Source organism: Coregonus clupeaformis, chromosome 20 (assembly GCF_020615455.1).
Source record: "Coregonus clupeaformis isolate EN_2021a chromosome 20, ASM2061545v1, whole genome shotgun sequence".
In the NCBI taxonomy this organism is placed as follows: Eukaryota; Metazoa; Chordata; class Actinopteri; order Salmoniformes; family Salmonidae; genus Coregonus; species Coregonus clupeaformis.
Window position 1 is genome coordinate 44,904,832 of NC_059211.1, and position 23,623 is coordinate 44,928,454.

At 41.6% G+C, this 23,623-nt stretch overlaps 1 protein-coding gene across 1 annotated transcript; it reads left to right on the forward strand.

Moving 5' to 3' along the window:
- The first annotated feature begins 15,680 nt into the window (after positions 1-15,680).
- On the forward strand, positions 15,681-23,594 carry LOC121533496 (hepatoma-derived growth factor-related protein 2-like). The gene is made up of 16 exons (XM_045205800.1): positions 15,681-15,919; positions 16,630-16,706; positions 18,163-18,301; positions 18,578-18,751; positions 18,869-18,988; positions 19,089-19,166; positions 19,300-19,486; positions 19,578-19,662; positions 19,766-20,045; positions 20,145-20,281; positions 20,389-20,456; positions 20,637-20,707; positions 20,866-20,967; positions 21,891-22,047; positions 22,247-22,367; positions 22,534-23,594. Exons 1-16 carry the CDS (start codon positions 15,848-15,850, stop codon positions 22,628-22,630), a joined length of 1,965 nt encoding a protein of 654 aa, XP_045061735.1. The 5' UTR covers positions 15,681-15,847; the 3' UTR covers positions 22,631-23,594.
- Positions 23,595-23,623: the final 29 nt, after the last annotated feature.

The following is a 23,623-nucleotide window of genomic DNA, read 5'->3' on the forward strand; positions in this document are numbered from 1 at the left end:
CCTTAGTTGGTGGGGGTTCTTGCAGGAACCTAACTGCCCAACTGAAAGATTTGGATTTGAATTTGAGATGACAGCAGGTGCAGGCACTTAACTGAAAAATTGAAAGATTTCCTCAATCTAAGGTAAGGTTTCTCCCTTGTATGATCTACATTCATATTGTTTTATGATTATACCAACTATGTTTTAATATTTGTACAAATGGCAGTGTTGTTTGACACTTTCTCCCTTTTAAAATTATTTCTAAAACAGAAAATGGACACAATTCAATGGATATCAATCAACAGAGGTAAGAATATGTTAAAGGATATAGCTACATTGAGTGCAGATTACTGAACTGATCACTTTTGTGTGTGTCTGAGTCTGCAGGTATACTGACCAGGGGGCACACAAAGGTATGTACAATTGGTATTGGTATGTTGTGCAGATCAAATGTATTATTAATTTTGGTTTCTCTAAAACCTTATAGGACTCACAGCAGCCTCCCTTACCTCTTCAATGAAAATCCCAGAGGCCTCTACATTATGGACAAGGTATTTGTCAATAAACCATTATCAAAAGTGAACAGTTTTATTTCATTCACATTTACCACAAAAGCCAAGGTATGAATACTGCCATGTGTTTTTTTAAATCATCAATATAATTAAAAAAATTGGATTCACACACTTCACCCTCCCTACATCTCTGATCAATATAACAGGAAACCTGTTCGATCACCATGCACTGCAAAATCATTCTGGCTATGGATACGGAGAACATCAACACATTAACACGACAGAGGATATACCTATTGGACTTGGGGCTTGGCTGGGAGTTTACCTCATCTTTGGATATTTAAATTCTGCTTTGCCACTAAAATCATAATAAACACTGACAACTGAAATATTGTGTTATTGTTGTTATTGTTAGGCGTATTATTATTAATAATAGGTGAGGGGGAGTTCAACAATATGCCCAAAAAGGTTATTCAAAAGGTTATTTGAGGATCCATTAAAAGGGGTTATTTGAAGAATCATTTTAAAGGGTTCTTCGAAGAACATAGAGGTTCCCCCAAAGTTTCAATTTGAAGAACCCCTAAAGGATACTCCAGGAACCTTTTCTTTTTAGAGTGTGAGGCCAATGGTGACTTTAAAACAGTTACAGAGTTTAATGGCTGTGATAGGAGAAAACTGTGGATGGATCAACAACATTGTAGTTACTCCACTATATTCCTTACTGTTATTGTGAAATAAAGATGTTATCTAAAAGACTGAATGGATTAATCTCTTTCATTTAGATGTTTTAAAACTACCAATTTCTTGTTTATCACTGTCTAATATATATTTCTCGCAAGACTGCAGGTAACAAATGGAGTAAAAGTTCAAACTAAGATGCCTCCAGTGTTTGTAATTGCATTCCTCCTTCTCCCCTTTCAATCCAGCATCCCAAAGGTTTCTCATGTAGTGTGTGACTCAGGAGTTGTGATGGTGAAAAATGATGTATTTGGGACGGCAGATAGCCTAGCGGTTAAGAGCGTTGAACCAGTAACCGCAAGGTCGTTGGTTCAAATCCACGAGATGACTAGGTGGAAAATCTGCCGATATGCCCTTGAGCAAGGCACTTAACCCTAATTGCTCTGGATAAGAGCGTCTGCTAAATTACGTATAGTATTTGTTTTTATATTCAAATATCAATCAAATATTTTTTAATGTGAGTACAATCAAGTTCTTTCTAAACGTTTATTGAGTATATTCAAATGTAGTGGTCAGCCTGCTGTATACCATGAGAATTGGGTAGTTTTGACCCATTCTCCTAAGATGTTTGGTGTGCTGTCATGATAATATGTCATATCAGCTTTAAAAGGGTTAATTAAGTCTTTGGGGTGTAATATGTTGGAAAAAGTGGTATTGGAGAGTCTGACATGAAATCTCAACCCTAACCCTATCCTGAGTTCTGTGTAATCAGCAATTCCCAGTGAGATTTGTTCCGTTTCAAGCCATTCAGCTATGGGTTTTAGTACCCTATTATAATAATACAAGTCATATCCTCTTAAAAAGGGTCAATTAACAATCTTTGTGGAGTAACATGTTGGGAAAAGAGGTATTGGAGAGTCTGACATGAAATGTCAACGCTAACCTAAGGGTTTTAGTACCCTAATGTTCGACCAATGCACCTTCCTACCATCAAGGTGCAGGACACGGTCTTTGCCAATGAGAACCAAGAAGGGCCTAGCTTTGTTCCTGCCTCCAGAAGGCTACTGAGTGAGAAGGGCTGCATTCTGTTCTACTAGGCCCATTTGCACCACCAACTCCCCTGATGTTCTTCCACCATATCCTACCCCCAATTCAGTGAGGTGCACTGCTGCAGGTTTCTGTCCTCCAGAAGATCCTACATACAGCTCATTAGATCAGAACAGGATGGATCAATAGTGATTCATATTACTGGTTTGCATCCCAACATACTGCATGTTTTCACAGTCCTTTAAGTAACGAGAATAAAGACAATGACCATACAATTAGAAGTCAAATAAATATGCATGTGTGGGCACCTATGCCTACTGCTTCCAGAATTTCATCTGCCAGAAAAATATACCAACATTTACAGTACATTTGATTCCATCTGGACTTTGGATGCAAGGAGAGACAATTTTAAACATACAGTATGGCTCAGTTGATACGATCAATACTAAGAATTACATTTAAAAAATAAAGATTTGGTTAATATACTCTAAAAAGTAAAGGTTCCTGGGGGATCCTTTAGGGGTTCTTCAAATTGAAACTGTAGGGGAACCCCTATAAGTTCTTAGAATAACTATTTAAAAGGGTTCTTCAAAGAACCCCTTTCAATGGATCCTCAAATAACCTTTTGAAGAACCTTTTAGGGTTAATTTTTGAACTACTCCCCACTCCCATATTATTATTATTAGTAGTAATACGCTTAACAATAACAACAATAACACAATATTTTAGTTTCCTGTTATATTCATCAGAGGTGTAGGGAGGGTGAAGTCTGTGAATCCAATTTTTTTTTTATTATACAGATGATTAACAAAACATGCACACGACAGTATTCATACCTTAGCTTTTGTGATGAATGTGGATGAATACAACTATTTTGATAATGGTTTTCATACACATACCTTGTCCATAATGTAGAGGCCTATGGGATTATCCTTGAAGAGGTAAGGGAGGGGGATTGTACATGTGATCTGCATAACATACCAATACCAATTGACATACCTTTGTATGCCTCCTCATCTGTAAACCTGCAGACACAGACACAAAAGTGAGCAGTTCAGTCATCTGCACCCAATACAGCTAGCCTTCAACATATTCTTATGCACTCTAAAAAGTAAAAGGTTCCTGGAGGATCCTTTGGAGGTTCTTCAAATTGAAACAGTGGGGGAACCCCTGTAAGTTCTTCGAATGAACTCTTTAAAAGGGTTCTTCAAATAACCCCTTTTAATGGATCCTCAAATAACCTTTTGGGGTTAATTTTTGAACTACGCCCCCCCTCCCCTATTAATAATATTATTAATAATACGCTTAACAATAACAACAATAGTACAATATTTTAGTTGTTAGTGTTTATTATGTTTTTAGTGGCAAAGCAGAATAAAAAAATCTAAATATGAGGTAAACTCCCAGCAGAGCCCCAAGTCCAATGGGTATATCCTCTGGCATGTTGATGTTCATGTGTTGATGTTCTCCATATCCATAGCTAGAATGATTTTGCAGTGCATGGTGATCGAGCAGGTTTCCTGTTATATTCATCAGAGGTGTAGGGAGGGTGAAGTCTGTGAATCCAAAAAATTGTAGTTGTACAGATGATTAACAAAACATGCACACAACAGTATTCATACCTTGGTTTTTGTGGTGAATGTGAATGAAAAAAACTGTTTTAATAATGGTTTTCATACACATACCTTGTCCATAATGTAGAGGCCTATGGGATATTCATTGTAGAGGTAAGGGAGGAGGATGGTAAATCTGATCTGCATAACATACCAATACCAATTGACATACCTTTGTATGCCTCCTCATCTGTATACCTGCAGACACAGACACAACAGTGAGAAGTTCAGTCATCTTCACCCAACACAGCTAGCCTTCAACATATTCTTATAGCCTACAGTACATATTATTACCTCTTTGTTGGTTGATATCCATTGAATTGTGTCCATTTTCTGTTTTAGAAAGATTTGCACAAATATGAAAAGATGGATAGTGTCATCAGAAAACAATATCAATTTAGATCATACAAGGGACCAACCTTACCTTAAATTGGGGAGATCTTTACATTTTTCAGTTAAGTGCCTGCACCTGCTGTCCTTTCAAATTCAAATCCAAATGTTTCAGTTGGGCAGTTAGGTTCCTGCAAGAACCCCCACCAACTATGGGGTTCTTGGAATAACCTTTTGGGTGCAATTTTCAGTGCCAAGAACCCTAAGGTTCTTCGAAGAACTTTGAGGATCTTAGAACCCTTGTTGAACCCCTAATTTTTAAAGTGTAGTTTTTATTTGGATTTATGATGGGGTAAGACAGTTGTACTAAGGACAGTAATCAAAAAAAATATATACAGTTGAAGTCGGAAGTTTACATACACTTAGGTTGGAGTCATTAAAACTCGTTTTTCAACCACTCCACAAATTTCTTGTTAACAAACTATAGTTTTGGCAAGTCGGTTAGGACATCTACTTTGTGCATGACACAATACATTTTTCCAACAATTGTTTACAGACAGATTATTTCACTTATAATTCACTGTATCACAATTCCAGTGGGTCAGAAGTTTACATACACTAAGTTGACTGTGCCTTTAAACAGCTTGGAAAATTCCAGAAAATGATGTCATGGCTTTAGAAGCTTCTTGACATCATTTGAGTCAATTGGAGGTGTATCTGTGGATGTATTTCAAGGCCTACCTTCAAACTCAGTGCCTCTTTGCTTGACATCATGGGAAAATCAAAATAAATCAGCCAAGACCTCAGAACAATTATTGTAGACCTCCTCAAGTCTGGTTCATTCTTGGGAGCAATTTCCAAACGCCTGAAGGTACCAGGTTCATCTGTACAAACAATAGTACGCAAGTATAAACACCATGGGACCAGGCAGCCATCATACCGCTCAGGAAGGAGACGCGTTCTGTCTCCTAGAGATGAATGTACTTTGGTGCGAAAAGTGCAAATCAATCCCAGAACAACAGCAAAGGACCTTGTGAAGATGCTGGAGGAAACAGGTACAAAAGTATCTATATCCACAGTAAAACAAGTCCTATATCGACATAACCTGAAAGGCCGCTCAGCAAGGAAGAAGCCACTGCTCCAAAACCGCCATAAAAAAGCCAGACTACGGTTTGCAACTGCACATGGGGACAAAGATCGTATTTTTTTGAGAAATGTTCTCTGGTCTGATGAAACAAAAATAGAACTGTTTGGCCATAATGACCATCATTATGTTTGGAAGAAAAAGGGGGCTGCTTGCAAACCGAAGAACACCATCCCAACCGTGATGCACGGGGGTGGCAGCATTATGCTGTAGGTGTGCTTTGCTGCAGGAGGGACTGGTGCACTTCACAAAATAGATGGCATCATGAGGAAGGAAAATTATGTAGATATATTGAAGCAACATCTCAAGACATCAGTCAGGAAGTTAAAGCTTGGTCGCAAATGGGTCTTCTAAATGGACAATGACCCCAAGCATACTTCCAAAGTTGTGGCAAAATGGCTTAAGGACAACAAAGTCAAGGTATTGAAGTGGCCATCACAAAGCCCTGACCTCAATCCTATAGAACATTTGTGGGCTGAACTGAAAAAGCGTGTGCGAGCAAGTAGGCCTACAAACCTGACTCAGTTACACCAGCTCTGTCAGGAGGAATGGGCCAAAATTCACCCAACTTATTGTGGGAAGCTTGTGGAAGGCTACCCGAAACATTTGACCGAAGTTAAACAATTTAAAGGCAATGCTACCAAATACTAATTGAGTATATGTAAACTTCTGACCCACTGGGAATGTGATGAAATAAATAAAAGCTGAAATAAATCATTCTCTCTACTATTATTCTGACATTTCACATTCTTAAAATAAAGTGGTGATCCTAACTGACCTAAGACAGGGAATTTTTACTCTGATTAAATGTTAGGAAATGTGAAAAACTGAGTTTAAATGTATTTGGCTAAGGTGTACAGTGGGGCAAAAAAGTATTTAGTCAGCCACCAATTGTGCAAGTTCTCCCACTTAAAAAGATGAGAGAGGCCTGTACATTTCATCATAGGTACACGTCAACTATGACAGACAAAATGAGAAAAAAAAATCCAGAAAATCACATTGTAGGATTTTTTATGAATTTATTTGCAAATTATGGTGGAAAATAAGTATTTGGTCAATAACAAAAGTTTCTCAATACTTTGTTATATACCCTTTGTTGGCAATGACACAGGTCAAATGTTTTCTGTATGTCTTCACAAGGTTTTCATACACTGTTGCTGGTATTTTGGCCCATTCCTCCATGCAGATCTCCTCTAGAGCAGTGATGTTTTGGGGCTGTCGCTGGGCAACACAGACTTTCAACTCCCTCCAAAGATTTTCTATGGGGTTGAGATCTGGAGACTGGCTAGGCCACTCCAGGACCTTGAAATGCTTCTTACGAAGCCACTCCTTCGTTGCCCGGGCGGTGTGTTTGGGATCATTGTCATGCTGAAAGACCCAGCCACGTTTCATCTTCAATGCCCTTGCTGATGGAAGGAGGTTTTCACTCAAAATCTCACGATACATGGCCCCATTCATTCTTTCCTTTACACGAATCAGTCGTCCTGGTCCCTTTGCAGAAAAACAGCCCCAAAGCATGATGTTTCCACCCCCATGCTTCACAGTAGGTATGGTGTTCTTTGGATGCAACTCAGCATTCTTTGTCCTCCAAACACGACAAGTTGAGTTTTTACCAAAAAAGTTATATTTTGGTTTCATATGACATTCTCCCAATCCTCTTCTGGATCATCCAAATGCATTCTAGCAAACTTCAGACGGGCCTGGACATGTACTGGCTTAAGCAGGGGGACACGTCTGGCACTGCATGATTTGAGTCCCTGGCGGCGTAGTGTGTTACTGATGGTAGGCTTTGTTACTTTGGTCCCAGCTCTCTGCAGGTCATTCACTAGGTCCCCCCGTGTGGTTCTGGGATTTTTGCTCACCGTTCTTGTGATCCTTTTGACCCCACGGGGTGAGATTTTTGCGTGGAGCCCCAGATCGAGGGGAGATTATCAGTGGTCTTGTATGTCTTCCATTTCCTAATATTTGCTCCCACAGTTGATTTCTTCAAACCAAGCTGCTTACCTATTGCAGATTCAGTCTTCCCAGCCTGGTGCAGGTCTACAATTTTGTTTCTGGTGTCCTTTGACAGCTCTTTGGTCTTGGCCATAGTGGAGTTTGGAGTGTGACTGTTTGAGGTTGTGGACAGGTGTCTTTTATACTGATAACAAGTTCAAACAGGTGCCATTAATACAGGTAACAAGTGGAGGACAGAAGAGCCTCTTAAAGAAGAAGTTACAGGTCTGTGAGAGCCAGAAATCTTGCTTGTTTGTAGGTGACCAAATACTTATTTTCCACCATAATTTGCAAATAAATTCATTAAAAATCCTACAATGTGATTTTCTGGAATTTGTTTTCTCAATTTGTCTGTCATAGTTGACGTGTACCTATGATGAAAATGACAGGCCTCTCTCATCTTTTTAAGTGGGAGAACTTGCACAATTGGTGGCTGACTAAATACTTTTTTTCCCCACTGTATGTAAACTTCTGACTTCAACTGTATCATAATTAGGGGTAAACACAGAATCAATACATTAGTCTCAATTCAAACTGATCCCAAAAGTTGTGTGATATCCACTACTGGACTTATCACCAGCATCGCCTGTGCCAGAGTATCAGTTGGCTGGGATTGCAACATGTATACAGTTAACATACATTGAAAGGGGGAATCTCTAGGTCAGAAGGAGGATCTTGTATTCAATGCGGTGGGAGACAGGGTACCTGTGGAGTTCATGGAGGATGGGATGATGATGGCAGCAGGTAGCCTAGTGGTTAGGTCATTGGGCCAGTAAACAAAAGGTCACTAGTTCTAATCCCCGAGCCCACAAGGTGAAAAATCTGTCCACGTGACCTTGAGCAAGACACTTATCCCTAATTGCTCCAAGGTCGCTGTTGATAATGGCAGTCCCTGGCTGTGACCCCACTCTCTCAGGGAGAGTTGGGTTATGCAAAAAAAATGTTTTACAATTCACACATGCATATTAATACACATTTGTATATGTGTGAAATAGGACAAATATAAGCACCCACCAAAATTATTATTATGTGCTGTCAGTATTTAGTGTGGGTGCAGAGATTTGGAGCTTATGGAGGCAGCTTGAGTTGATGCCGGAGAGTAATGCGTTGCAGTAGTCGGGAGGAGATGAGATTAATTCATTAAACTGTCTTTTCTTTCTAAAGTATGTCAGATGGTCCAGCACCATCCTCAGAATTGCTTTCATTTTTGGTGTAATTCTCATTTCTAGATAAGGCTTAAAATACAGTCTTGCTATGTCACGATTGCACAAAACACAGGGCCCTAATTATAAACAACATCCATGGCAGATTGTCAGTGTGCTGCTGTAAAACTGAGGTTTTAGGTTTGTGATTTCTTCAGCCACATCTTGTCCGACTCACGTGTCACCGACTGGGTGCACTCGATGCACGCTATCCACAGCTGCTTGGCCAGGTCGTCCGACAGGCGCTGCACTTGCCAAAGTAGTTTATATTATCATATTGTGCGTGTTCTTGCTGTCTATGCGGTACTGCTTGTACATGAGGTCATTCCATGAGCACTTCAGGTTCATCAGCTTGTGGTGGCCCTCCAGCAGCTCGGCTTGCTCTATCATTATGGAGTGTCTGCCACCATCTGAGGCATTACACAGGAAGGGAGGAGGAATATAAATACACAAAAACATTGTTACTGTACAGTAGGGCTCTCCAACCCTGTTCCAGGAGAGCTACCCTTCTGTAGGTTTTCACTCCAATCCCAGTGTTAATTTACCTGATTTAGCTTATCAACCAGCTAATAATCAGGTGAGATGAATTATGGTTGGAGCGAAAACCTACAGGACGGTAGCTCTCCAGGAACAGGGTTGGAGAGCCTTGCCGTACAGTGTCACATCAAATGCAATGCAAGCCAACAATAATAGTTCCCAATCAAGTGGCATCTTAGGTTGCAGCTGAGCATAACTGAAAATATATTCTACAGGTTCTCCACAGCTGAGGCAAGCTGACTGTGTTGCATCCCAGCATATTTTACGTCCTTCAGGATTCAATGATGTTGATGCTTTGCCTCCAGTCCTTGCTGATGTCTGCCAGGGAGTTCTGGATGTCCATCATGTCCCCCAGGGCATAGTGGAACTGACTGAGGCCTGTTCGTGCCCCGTCTAACTGGGAGTGGATGGCAGCCTGGAGAGTGGGGCCAACAATTGTAAATGGTTTAGATAGGGCTTTACAGCAAGCAGACTCCTTCAGTATACATACACAAACACGAGAGAGAGAGAGCGCGAGAGAGAACGACTTCCAGCAGTGGACATAACTTTATTCAAAATGTCTGGAAAATGACCTTAACGTTTCTGTCACTCTCCTGTCCATCTCCCTGATGTGTTGTTTTAGCAGGCCGGTGTTCCAGTCCATGAGTAAGTGTCTGGGCTGTTCCCCGTCTGCGCCCCTCTACTGGGACACTCAGGACCTCAGCCTCACATCTACAGGGAGAAGGAGAGGGCCACTGAATAAGCAATTCAACTCAACAGGCTTTTTAAAAGTATTATTATATTATTTAGGAAATGCTCCATTATTAAATTAAATACAAAAATTGCTCTATAAAGTAATCCAACAATGTGTACATCGCCATCTTGTCTATTTCAAATCTTCTCTCATTGATGAGACAGGCAAGTGTCATTCAAAGCAACGCTTGATTTCTGAGACACGCTCATGACATGCAGGGTGGACACCTACATGTCTCGCTCAATGAGAGAAGATTTGAAATAGACAAGATGGCGGCATACACATTGTTGGATTACTTCATAGAGCAAAACAAATTACACTCCATCTCCACTGCCAGACAGTTTTCAATGAGATATGGTCTCGCCTCCCTCAGCCTTTCTGAAGATATTTGCTGTCTGGTAGTCCAGTCTGATGAGACTGAGCAGTGGTGGTGAGGCCTTATCGTGGACATAGGAACTATTCCAAGAGATCCTGGAGTTCTTGGAGTATGCCATCTGTCCAAGAAATAGCTGCAAGATTAAGAAAGCATTTAAAAGTGACAGATTTAGGTATTATGCACTAATTAAAAGCAAACAAAATAATCTACCATACAGCTGATATGCAAACAAATTAAAGAAAATGTGTTATGCACTACAAATTAAGTACTTTATAACTACAAATGTATTTATCTTGAGTTTTTTCATGAAGCAGCATCAGACAACTGTTGATATTGGAGAAACTACATAAAAAAACAGCATTTGAAAGTGAAAGTGCGAGGTAGCATTATTACATCCTTAGTAAAAAATTATTGTAGGCCCATATGCATGGTATACAGTATAGGCTTTGCACAGCACTGGGAGAAAACTGCTCTTAAAGTGGCTGGTGATAGTAAAGCACTCATCCAATTCCACTTTTATTACATATACTGTATGATCATGAGTTGTTCCTGACTGCTGATGAACTCACAAATCAGTGTGTATGAGCACCCTACCCAACTATTATAATCTAAGTTTGTCAAGACAATTTGTAAAGACAGTAAATGTGATATAGTACATCCCAACTTTCTTGGGAACATTGGTCCAGTCGGTGGTGGTATTGCAAGGATCTGTAACTAAAACAAGACAAACACATTTTAATATATGTTCCAGAATTGAACCATATTAAAATCTCAAATTTAACTATTTTACTAGTGTGCATCCAGATTGTGTCGTAATTGGCTGAAAGTGAGTCTGTTCAAATGTACACTAGAGGACCAAAGTACTGCTGGCTCTCATTTTGGTGGTCCTCTGTAGCTCAATTGGTAGAGCATGGCGCTTGTAACGCCAGGGTAGTGGGTTCCTTCCCCGGGACCACCCATACGTAAAAATGTATGCACACATGACTGTATGTCGCTTTGGATAAAAGCATCTGCTAAATGGCATATTATTATTTTCTCTGTCTAATCAGGGAAATGAGACACCAGGTTTGTGGACTCAGGCCAATCAGTGAGCTTTACACCCAGGCAGATTTAATAGCTGGACTATGAGTTGTTCCTGGATCCGGCCCATCTCTAAAGCCTTGTTCACGAGGCAGACCTTAATGCTCAAATTATTTTTGTTTTTCAAATCCATTTTGGAATACTGATTGTCCAAACAGCAAGTTACAAGCGACCAAATCGGATTTTGTGTGTTCAGAAAGCAGTAATTTGTTGAAATGGCTACGCTAGTTGTCATAGTAACGACGGGTGTGCGCACAGTGTTGGGGTGGGGAGGAGGATTATTTAAGATAATGTTTGAAGAGGTAGGGTTTCAGATGCCCCCCCACACCCCAAAGGCCGAGACAATAAGAAGACACAGTGGCAGAATACATTTATCAACTTTGTTTTATCACAAAACCGGATAGCAACCTCTATCCAGTGATTTCCACAAAGCACATTGCATGTACAGTAACAGACAGTTACATGACCTACAGCATGGTCAAGCAAGTTAATGTTTCCGACATTTTCTGACCCCTAAACAACTATTGATTTAGAACCACAGAGAGTTACCGCAAGTCGCAAAAAAAACAGGAGCTGCCTCCACTATTCCAGACTCTAATAGTCTAATACAGTTACAACTAAAAGATAGCAAAAACACTTTAGTCCAATCAACATAAGCTAAATATGATGTGGCTGTCCATGCTTCTGATTTCTGTGTGCGCGTTCGTGCAAGTAGAAAAACATGTTGACTCACCCTACATGTAGAGAAACGCCGATGCCATCCTTGCTCTCATGTTGACGAAGCGGTCTATCATTCTGTCATACAATACACGCTTTAATTTTTTGTTGTCCTAGACTACCTGGCTTAAATGCATTTTTTTGGGAAGCCTGGCTTCCCTTGGCACCCATGAATACACGCCACTGCATGATTGAATGGTCTCTTGGGTCTCCAATAAAAGTGTAACATTTGCTATATGTAATTTAAGTTCAATTAAATAAATCAATGTGTGTTTAGTACAGGGGTGAAAGTATAATTAATTTCTTCCCGGTACGGGACCAACATTTTTTATGGGCCTAATCATATAATTACATATATAATCCCTATTAATTCAATAGGATCTCTGTGGGCCTAGTCTTAAATATTTGTCATTTAACTTTTAAAATGTATTACCGTTTATTGTGGCATAAACACAAGCAGTCATGTTTTCATCTGTTGTCAAACAATCACTTCAAATGGCTCCTTTATCAGGCTACCCGCGCACGTTCATCCACTCGCAATATATCTCCAGCCTCCAAACAGTGGTGAATGGAAATAGACATCTGTTACACAAAACACCAAAAAGTGTAATGCTATTTGGCGATTGTCATTAGGCCAGAATGTATGCGTCCACTGCTGTCCCGCCACTCATCTCTACCTTGTCAAATTTTCAGTGCTCTCGTCGAACCACATCGCATTTTGGTGCGTAGGTATATTATCCGTTTTCAAGTCCATTCGCTCATTTTTCATGCCTCTGACCAGCGGTAATGATTACAAAAATAGTGCAATTGCCTACAGTTTTCTTTACATTCTGTTTTAATGAGGCTAGTGTGATAGGCTCATGTTTTACCGGTATGTACCCCCACCTTTTAATTTGTTGGGAGCCATACCGGACCGTACCGCCTTACTTTCACCCCTGGTTTAGGGGTGGCATATCTTTACCGTATGACTGCGGACGATCAATCAATCAATCAATTTTATTTTATATAGCCCTTCTTACATCAGCTAATATCTCGAAGTGCTGTACAGAAACCCAGCCTAAAACCCCAAACAGCTAGTAATGCAGGTGTAGAAGCACGGTGGCTAGGAAAAACTCCCTAGAAAGGCGAAAACCTAGGAAGAAACCTAGAGAGGAACCAGGCTATGAGGGGTGGCCAGTCCTCTTCTGGCTGTGCCGGGTGAAGATTATAACAGAACCATGCCAAGATGTTCAAAAATGTTCATAAGTGACAAGCATGGTCAAATAATAATCAGGAATAAATCTCAGTTGGCTTTTCATAGCCGATCATTAAGAGTTGAAAACAGCAGGTCTGGGACAGGTAGGGGTTTCGTAACCGCAGGCAGAACAGTTGAAACTGGAATAGCAGCAAGGCCAGGCGGACTGGGGACAGCAAGGTGTCATCATGCCCGGTAGTCCTGACGTATGGTCCTAGGGCTCAGGTTCTCAGAGAGAAAGAGAGAACGAGAGAATTAGAGAGAGCATACTTAAATTCACACAGGACACTGGCTAAGACAGGAGAAGTACTCCAGGTATAACCAACTAACCCCAGCCCCCCGACACATAAACTACTGCAGCATAAATACTGGAGGCTGAGACAGGAGCGGTCCGGAGACACTGTGGCCCCATCCGAAGAAACCCCGGACAGGGCCAAACAGGAAGGATATAACCCCACCCACTCTGCCAAAGCACAGCCCCCGCACCACTAGAGGGATATCCTCAACCACCAACTTACAATCCTGAGACAAGGCCGAGTATAGCCCACAGAGGTCTCCACCACAGCACAAACCAAGGGGGGGCGCCAACCCAGACAGGAAGATCACGTCAGTAACTCAACCCACTCAAGTGACGCACCCCTCCCAGGGACGGCATGAAAGAGCACCAGCAAGCCAGTGACTCAGCCCCTGCAACAGGGTTAGAGGCAGAGAACCCCAGTGGAGAGGGGAACCGGCCTGGCAGAGACAGCAAGGGCTGTTCGTTGCTCCAGAGCCTTTCCGTTCACCTTCACACTCCTGGGCCAGACTACACTCAATCATATGACCTACTGAAGAGATAAGTCTTCAGTAAAGACTTAAAGGTTGAGACCGAGTCTGCGTCTCTCACATGGGTAGGCAGACTGTTCCATAAAAATGGAGATCTATAGGAGAAAGCCCTGCCTCCCGCTGTTTGCTTAGAAATTCTAGGGACAATTAGGAGGCCTGCGTCTTGTGACCGTAAGCGTACGTATTGGTATGTACGGCAGGACCAACTCGGAAAGATAGGTAGGAGCAAGCCCATGTAACGCTTTATAGGTTAACAGTAAAACCTTGAAATCAGCCCTTGCCTTAACAGGAAGCCAGTGTAGGGAAGCTAGCACTGGAGTAATATGATCAAATTTCTTGGTTCTAGTCAGGATTCTAGCAGCCGTATTTAGCACTAACTGAAGTTTATTTAGTGCTTTATCCGGGTAGCCGGAAAATAGAGCATTGCAGTAGTCTAACCTAGAAGTAACAAATGCATGGATTAATTTTTCTGCATCATTTTTGGACAGAAAATTTCTGATTTTTGCAATGTTACGTAGATGGAAAAAAGCTGTCCTTGAAACAGTCTTGATATGTTCGTCAAAAAGAGAGATCAGGGTCAAGAGTAACGCCGAGGTCCTTCACAGTTTTATTTGAGACGACTTTACAACCATCAAGATGAATTGTCAGATTTAACAGAAGATCTCTTTGTTTCTTGGGACCTAGAACAAGCATCTCTGTTTTGTCCGAGTTTAAAAGTAAAAGTTTTCAGCCATCCACTTCCTTATGTCTGAAACACAGGCTTCTAGCGAGGGCAATTTTGGGGCTTCACCATGTTTCATTGAAATGTACAGCTGTGTGTCATCCGCATAGCAGTGAAAGTTAACATTATGTTTTCGAATAACATCCCCAAGAGGTAAAATATATAGTGAAAACAATAGTGGTCCTAAACGGAACCTTGAGGAACACCGAAATGTACAGTTGATTTGTCGGAGGACAGACCATTCACAGAGACAAACTGATATCTTTCCGACAGGTAAGATCTAAACCAGGCCAGAACTTGTCCGTGTAGACCAATTTGGGTTTCCAGTCTCTCCAAAAGAATGTGGTGATCGATGGTGTCAAAGGCAGCACTAAGGTCTAGTAGCACGAGGACAGATGCAGAGCCTCGGTCTGACGCCATTAAAAGGTCATTTACCACCTTCACAAGTGCAGTCTCAGTGCTATGATGGGGTCTAAAACCAGACTGAAGCATTTCGTATACATTGTTTGTCTTCAGAAAGGCAGTGAGTTGCTGCGCAACAGCTTTTTCTAAAATTTTTGAGAGGAATGGAAGATTCGATATAGGCCGATAGTTTTTTATATTTTCCGGGTCAAGGAAAATTACCTGTTATTTTCATCTGTGTGTCAATCTGTTTGTAAAAACAACATTCATACAAAAAAACATACAATAATCACAAACAACAAGTTATATGTTGTGGAAGACAGATATTTATGAAATAAATGTTTTACTTCTGTGACAAACCTTTTGTTTTGATGTTACTATGCATTTTCTAATTAGTGGTAGATTCAAATTAGGAAAACGATTTAGAATTTATAGTGTACACATTGTAGAATATGATTGGTTTGAAGAATGGAGTGAGAGGAAATTAAACCAATTACAGTGGCCAGTAGGAGGGATTTCCGCTCCGATAATCACAGTTAGCGGAAGCTATTCTTGTGAAGCTAACCGCCTCATCTTGCGCTATTGAGAAGCTAGCTTTCTAGTTAGCAAACTTCATCGTTTTGCAGGTTTAGTGTCGTCCTGAAAACGGTAAAGAAGCGATACACAAAGACATTCAGAGTTAGCTAAAGAAGAAAGAAAAGGCTGTACAGAAGAGCAGGTCAATGCCGCACAATTTCCAACCTGGAGACCTGGTCTTCGCCAAAATGAAGGGGTACCCCCACTGGCCAGCCAGGGTAAGCTAGTAGCAGCCGGAGTGAAGGGGGGTGTGCGGAGGGGACGCTGGAGTTTCGCTGTGCATCCTTGGCAATGACTGACATAGCTAATATTATATAGCCAGCTAGCCTTGCCTCGTGCTTGGAACTATATAACTGTTTTTTTGTCCTAGCAATCTATTTGCAAGATGTTTGAGGGACCATTTATGGAAAAGTATAACCAGGCTACTTTGTGAATGGCGTTCATGTTTGTCTTATGTGCACGTATTTTGTCCAACCAGGCAGCGCTAAGTAGCTACAGTACCTGTACTTTACTTTTGGTGTGTGTTGATTGAAGATGAAGCCTTCTTGATTTACAACTTTGCAGACTTGCTGCCCAATAAAAAAAGATCCTAGTTATAGTAAATTAACCAGGTGAGTTTTTGGTACAGTAAACACACATTTTATTTTCTGGAAATGCATCTTTGATGTGACGTGTTCACTTCTGGCCAGGATTTTTTGGCAGTGATTAGACAATTCTACAGATTCTACCAATCAAGGTGTCTGTCGGAAGTGAGGGGTCCAGACAATGCCACAATATTATTGCCTACTTATTTCCAGCCTTCCTTTCCTCAGTTGCCCAACCTGACTTGAGGATCAGACTAGAAAGCGCAGTGAATATATTATCTCCTGTACCTAATTTGGATGTCTCTCACAATGTGTTTTTGGTTGTGTGGGTCTCATTCTCCTAGATTGAGGATGTGGCAGACGGAGCAGTGAAACCCCCTCCAAATAAAATCCCCATCTTCTTCTTTGGGACCCATGAAACGTAAGTGCTGTGTCTCTTTGATTTAGAATAGCAGGAGGGGAATCTCTTTGGTTGGACTTGGTATACTACATCATCATCATCAAGGTCCTTTATTGCAGGGGTTGTCAAGCTTTTTGGGGCCGGGGGCCCCTTTTGTGATCGCAAATTAATCAGGGACTCCCTTATAATCAGAACATAGCTTGAGTGAGATAAAAATAGCATAGAAGGAGTTCTACTATGACTTTGGCAGTGCATTTGCCTGGCTACCCAGACCCCTTGCTCTGGCCAAACGCTACGCCACCCCCACTGACTATAGTTTCTTCTCCGCAATGAAGAATGTAGCGAACGACAGAGCAACGGAATAATTTAGTGTGAGTCGTCAGGCTAGCAGTGCATGGCCGTATGAACCAAGTATCGTGCCCTGGGAAGGGACATTTTAAAGGCCCATCTCTTGACATCGGAGAGAATATCCTGCAGTTCTACACATTTTCTCATGGGGCAGAGATTTTTTGTTGTTGCAGCTTTAAAGCTAATATCGTGCAATTATACATGTTTTACCATGAGGCAGAGAGAACTTTGCAGTTTGAAAGCTTAAATTACAGTGCATTTATGTTAAAAATGTATATTTGTTGGGGGGGGATACAAGAAGTATTGAGTTGAAAAATGTATAGCTAGTGGAGTACTGTGAATATCAATATCCCTGTGAGCCTCCCAGGCCCATGTTGCCCAGGGTTAAGAACATAAATTGTAGATGAATAACATTGTATTGTATTACACCCTCTAAACTTTTCCCACCAATTCCTTGGCCAAAATCTGTTTAATCTGTTAGTAATATTAATTTTAAAAAATATTGAGGTCTGGCCGCGGACCTCCTGCAGTATCTCGGGTCTGCGGAGCCCACTTTGAGAACCCCTGCTTTATTGGATCAGTCGTTTTTTATATTTAGACGATGCAAATGGGGATGTTGTTGATTTGCATTTCTTTTCCAGTTGGTTCTGTTATTGTTGTTGTCCCCAGCTACCTAATGTGTTGTATGTTGTTTTTACTTGAAGTATCATAACTCATATTTCTGTGGAATGTATCCTCCATGTTTGTTGATGCACTGTATTTTCTTTAACTTATTTTAATCTTTTGAAACTCATTCATGTGTTTTTCATTACTGGTTTATGTCTGAAGTGATCTAGGTCAATTTGTGTGTGTAAAGTTCAGTCTTTTGTTTTGATCATACAGTGCTTATTCTGCAAGATGGCATATACACTATTCTTATACCACCACTAGGTGGCAAAAGATCCCTGTCAGTATTGTAGATCATGGCATTTACATAATGCAGAAACCCAGTGTGTCAGTTACCCTGAAAGCAGGGAGTTTGGCTGTGCTAAGTATCAGCTTTTTAATTCAGTGACTTAGAATTACAGTCTCGTAAATACCATCACAATATATAGCATTGTCTTATCAAATCATGCTCTCTCTTCCTCAGCGCATTCCTTGCACCAAAGGACCTTTTTGCATATGAGAAGTACAGTGAGCGCTATGGGAAGCCTAATAAAAGGAAGGGCTTCAATGAGGGCTTGTGTGAAATCCAGAACAACCCTCACGCCTCATACAGTGCTCCTGCAGTAAGTACATCATATCCTCAGAAGTCCCACCCAATACCGTTTCTGTAATACTGACCAACTGCAACTGAGTGCTGTTATCAATGGTTTCTTTTTTTTCTGTGCACTTCGGATCCATTTAGATCAGAGACTCATTCCCTAAAAGGGATGTGATTGCCAAAGTTACAGTACTATACAGCTCCCTGTTGATGGTATTATCTGCTCGGTCAGCACTCTATCACATCTGTGTTTATCAACAAACACTTATGTTTGGGCATTATCTCTTCCTTGACTCCCCAGCCTGCCAGCTCGTCTGACAGTGAAGCCAATGACGGTGCAGCAGGAAGTGAGGCAGGAAGCGAGGAAGCAGTGGTGCCCAGGAAAGCATATTCAGGAAGTGAAGTAGATTCTGACTCTGGAAGTGAGGATCGAGGAGGAGGAGGAGGGGTGAAGAGGAAGGCCCCTGCTGCCAAGGTGATTGCGAAATTATAATTTCAGTGTTTTTGGATGTTAATTCCAACCAGACAACTGCTTTTGCTTAGATGTGTCTCTGTTATAATATTAAATCTCTCTGTTCTATCTCGCATTCAGCGGCCCCCTGTGAAGAAGGCCCGGGGTTCGTCCAGTGACAGGGATGGAGAGGAGAGTGGCTCACCCTCTGAGCCAGACCCATCCCCTTCTGACTCGGACTCTGGAAAGAACAGTGACCAGGTCAGTTGACACATACAAACATTATATTATACACTATGTTATACACTAGCATGATAACTTGGTGTTAATTTGATGGTTTCTTGTTTGTTTTCTCCTGTAGGACTTCACCCCAGAGAAGAAAGCAGCAGCAGGACGTGGCGGCGTTGGGAAGAAGGTTGGAGGTGGCAAAGGGAAGAAGGTGAGGAAAGGATGCCCTTCAGGTGTCAAACAGCCCTGGGAAGCTGAATAACTAAAGCACCGTTTGTGGTTTCACAGTGACTGCTGGCTCTCTCTCTCTCATTATGGTTTTCTCTCTCTCTGGGATGCTGTAGAAGGTGTCGTCAGACTCAGACTCTGACTCTGGGTCTCAGTCGGACAAGAAGAAAGGGGGCAGTGATTCAGAGGATGAGAAGCCACGGCCTGCTCTGTCTGGATCAGAATCCCAGTCTGGCTCCAAATCCGACTCTGACTCAGAGCCACAGCCACCTCCACGGAAGGCCCCTCAAGCGCGCAAGAAAGGTGAGGGCCATTCTGTCTGGTATCCCACACAGTGAATGATAACTGTATTTGTCACTGCATAATCCTGTTCTCCGCCATTTGTCCCACTCAGAGAAGCCTCCACCAAAGCCTCGGGGTGGACGGAAACCCAAAGCTGCCCCGGTCAGAGCACCGGCGTCTTCCTCTGACAGTGACAGGTCAGCACGGCTCTAGTCTATTCCACATTGGTTGTGCTCTAATACATTATAAATGACTTTTATGAATAAATAAGTACATTATGAATGGTCTCCTGTACTACAGCGACAGTGAGCCGGACCGTGTCAGCGACTGGAAAAAGAGAGATGAGGAGCGTCGGAAAGAGCTGGAGGAACGCCGGAAGAAGGAGCAGGCAGAGGAGATCCTCAAGTATCGGGAGAGGGAGAAGGAAGAAGATGAGCAGAGAAAGAAGGACAAGGAGAAGGGAAAGAGCAGTGGTGAAAGCAGCTCAGATGAGGGCGTAGATGATCACCCACTGAAGAAGTCCAAGAAACCCCCACCGCCCCCCATCCCTGCCCCCTCTGACTCTGACTCTGGACCTGAGGTAACTGGCATGGAAGACTGTAAAGAGGGGACATTTGCTTGTTTTTGTTTTAGTATCATCTAGAATAGATTTGTTAAATTGTATTTTTCCCCCATTCAGGTGAAAGCATCTGCAAAGCGTTCAGACAACCAGAAGAAAGGGAGAACAAAGAAAGAGAGGGATCATGGTAAAGGCAAAAAGGAGAAAGAAGTGAAGGAAAAGCGAGCCCAGCGGTCAGAGGAGAGGCCCAGAGTGAGGTAAATTGCACATGGCTGAACAAGACAAAAGACCAGAGCACAGATCTCATTAGATGTTATCTTCATTAAATATAAATGCACACAGATCACTGAGCTCTCTCCCTCAGATCCAAGCCTGACAAGCCCAAACGCAAACCAGAGAGACCTCCCGAGAGGAAAGTAGAAAAGAAAAAAGGTCAGAGCTCAACGTTACTCCCAGTTCACCAATCCACTGTTTGTCCATTTGGAAAGCCTGCATATGGAAAACTAATTTGCATAATCTCACATTGTGTGACAAATGGTTGGTCAGATACAGTGCCAGGTAATATCAACTTTTTCGGGTCCTCACTCCTTGTCTTTTTGTGTCTGTACACAGAGCCAACCCCAGACGAAAAGCTGCAGAAGCTCCACACTGACATCAAGTTTGCACTGAAAGTGGACAACCCAGTGAGTAACCATATAAGGGGCTCCATTCATTGTCAACAGAAAAGTTATTATCACATAGTTGGGATTTTATAAGCAGCATGAGGAACCAAATTTTTTTATTTGACCAATTAAGGGTTCCTTGCACATAGAATACTGCAATCATGTTGTCTGTTCTGCAGGACATAGAGCGCTGTTTACAGGCCCTGGCGGAGCTCGAGGCTGTGCCGGTCACCAGCCACATCCTGCAGAAGAACTCTGATGTTATTGCCACGCTTAAAAAGGTGCCTTTCCCTCTGAACCTCTTAATGAAAGTGAACCTTTTGCACACTGAACAAAAATATAAACGCAACATGCAACAATTTCAAAGATTTCACTGTGAGAGTTCATATAAGGAAATCAGTCAATTTAAATAAATTCATTAGGCCCTAATCTATGGATTTCACATGACTGGGAATACAGATATGCATCTGTTGGTCACAGATACCTTTAATAAAATGGGCCTCACAATCAGGATCTCGTCACGGTATCTCTGTGCATTCAAATTGCCATCGATAAAATGCAATTGTGTTCGTTGTCCGTAGCGTATGCCTGCCCATACCATAACCCCACCGCCACCATGGGGCACTCTGTTCACAACGTTGACATCAGCAAACCGCTCGCCCACACAACGCCATACACGTGGTCTGTGGTTGTGAGGCCGGTTGGACGTACTGCCACATTTTCTAAAATGATGTTGAAGTCGGCTTATGGTAGAGAAATGAACATTAAATTATCTGGCAACAGCTCTGGTGGACATTCCTGCAGTCAGCATGCCAATTGCACGCTCCCTCAACTTGAGACATCTGTGGTGTTGTGTGACAACTGCACATTTTAGTGGCCTTTTATTGTCCCCAGCACAAGGTGCACCTGTGTAATGATCATGCTGTTTAATCAGCTTCTTGATATGCCACACCTGTCAGGTGGATGGATTATCTTGGCAATGAAGAAATACTCATTAACAGGGATGTAAGCAAATTTGTGCACACAATTTGAGATCTTTCTGGGATCTTTTATTTCAGGTCATGAAACATGGGACCAACACTACATGTTGCGTTTTATAGTTTTGTTCAGTGTAGATCCGCTGTGTATATCTCATCATCCCTTGTTTTATGGCCCCTTTGAACGCCACTGACGTTGTTCTGATTTGATGTTTGTCTTACTGTAGATCCGTCGATACAAAGCAAGCAGTGCCGTTATGGAAAAGGCCAGCCAGGTCTACAACAAATTAAAGGGGCAGTTTGTGGTCAAGTCTGAAATGCCAAGTAAACCCAAAGCTGAGGGAAAGGAGCAGGAAGAGAATGGGAAGGAGACACAAAACAAAGGTAATTCTCTCAGCCCAAACTTTTACCAACACTACTGATGGACTTAGTTACCGTTATCACATTTTCCTTATATTACCCCTCTTAAAGGAGAAGTTCACTATGGCTTTAATTCATAGACTTTTATTTTTCAATGTGTGTAACTAAAATAAAGGCCCTTCATTTGTAGCCAATCAATTTATTTAGCATAACTTGTCATCAGATGTAACGCCTGTGAATGGGGAATCAGAAGTCCAGAAAAAGGAATGCACTGAGCTGGAGGATACCCCAAAGTCACCGGTCCAGGAAGAGCATGATGAGCATGTGGCTTCAAGCCCCAACAGGTAAACGGTCTCCTCCTATGTCACATAATTGTGTACTTCCTTTATTTCTGCTAATATTTGTTCAAAGTATCCATGGTAATATATTGCTCTACTCATTGGTACTGTGCTACCATCACAACGGTATATGTGGCTCTAGTTCTGAAGTCTTGTCTCTTCTCCATAATAGGCCCAGTCCTGATAGTCCTTCTGAGCAGCAGACGCACACTGATGAAACACACCACGCTCTCTCTGCAGAGACAGAACTGACAGCGATAGAGAGCTGAAGAAAATGGAATACAATTGTTTACCACAGCTAAAAGGAAAGCTCACTAGTCTTGTCCCAGATACATGGCGCTGTGCTGACCCCTTTGTTGTTCGCCATTGTATTTTGCCTTTTATAGGACACCTTGGCCAGTCCCCAATTCCTCCCCCTCAAGCTACCTTGCTTTATTTTTCTCCCACATGAACTCTAACTTTGGTCTTTCATATTGTATTTATATTGAGAGATTCAATTTTTAGCACTTCTAACAGGAAATCGAAGGGGGAGAGTCTTGTCATGAATGTTCTGCTTTGAAATAACTGTACTGTCACGTGAGTCAAGGCATCTGTTGGCTTTGCTTTGAGATTGATATTGGAGCCTATAGAAAACCTAGAAAAGGCTAATGTCTGTTGGACAAGTATGAGTCTGGTACTTTTTGTGAGTTAGTTTTTTTTATCTGGTAATTTCCTATTAATCCAGTCACACCATATAAATATTAAGCCATTGAACGGAACCACATCACGTTTTCCAACTAAATTCCACTAACCTTTTATTTTTTTGTATAAGTATGTTTTCTGATATTGCATCTGCTTTTGACTTACTGAATGCTGTGGAATTATTCGCCCTGTCATCTGGTCTTTCCCTCAATACCATCTGCTTTCAATAATTTGCATATTGAACAGGATAATATACATTGTGTACAGACTGAATGATATGATCTTGATCCAAGTTGTCCAGATCCCATGTAGCTGGAGCCCATTTGACATTTGCTTGTCATACATACTATGTAAGTGTTTTTAGTGCTATGTAAAATAATTTGTATCATTTAGTTGAGTTAAATCAAAATCTCAACATTGTGGTCCTAATCTGAACACTTCTGTTATTGAAGGCTCATTGTCATCACATGGTACTTCAAGGAAGTCCTATATTCCCATAAAAGTGTAGTTGGATTGGGGTGTGACTGGTGTAATAAATGTATACATACATTACAAGTTGTACAAGTTGTAATTTACAAACC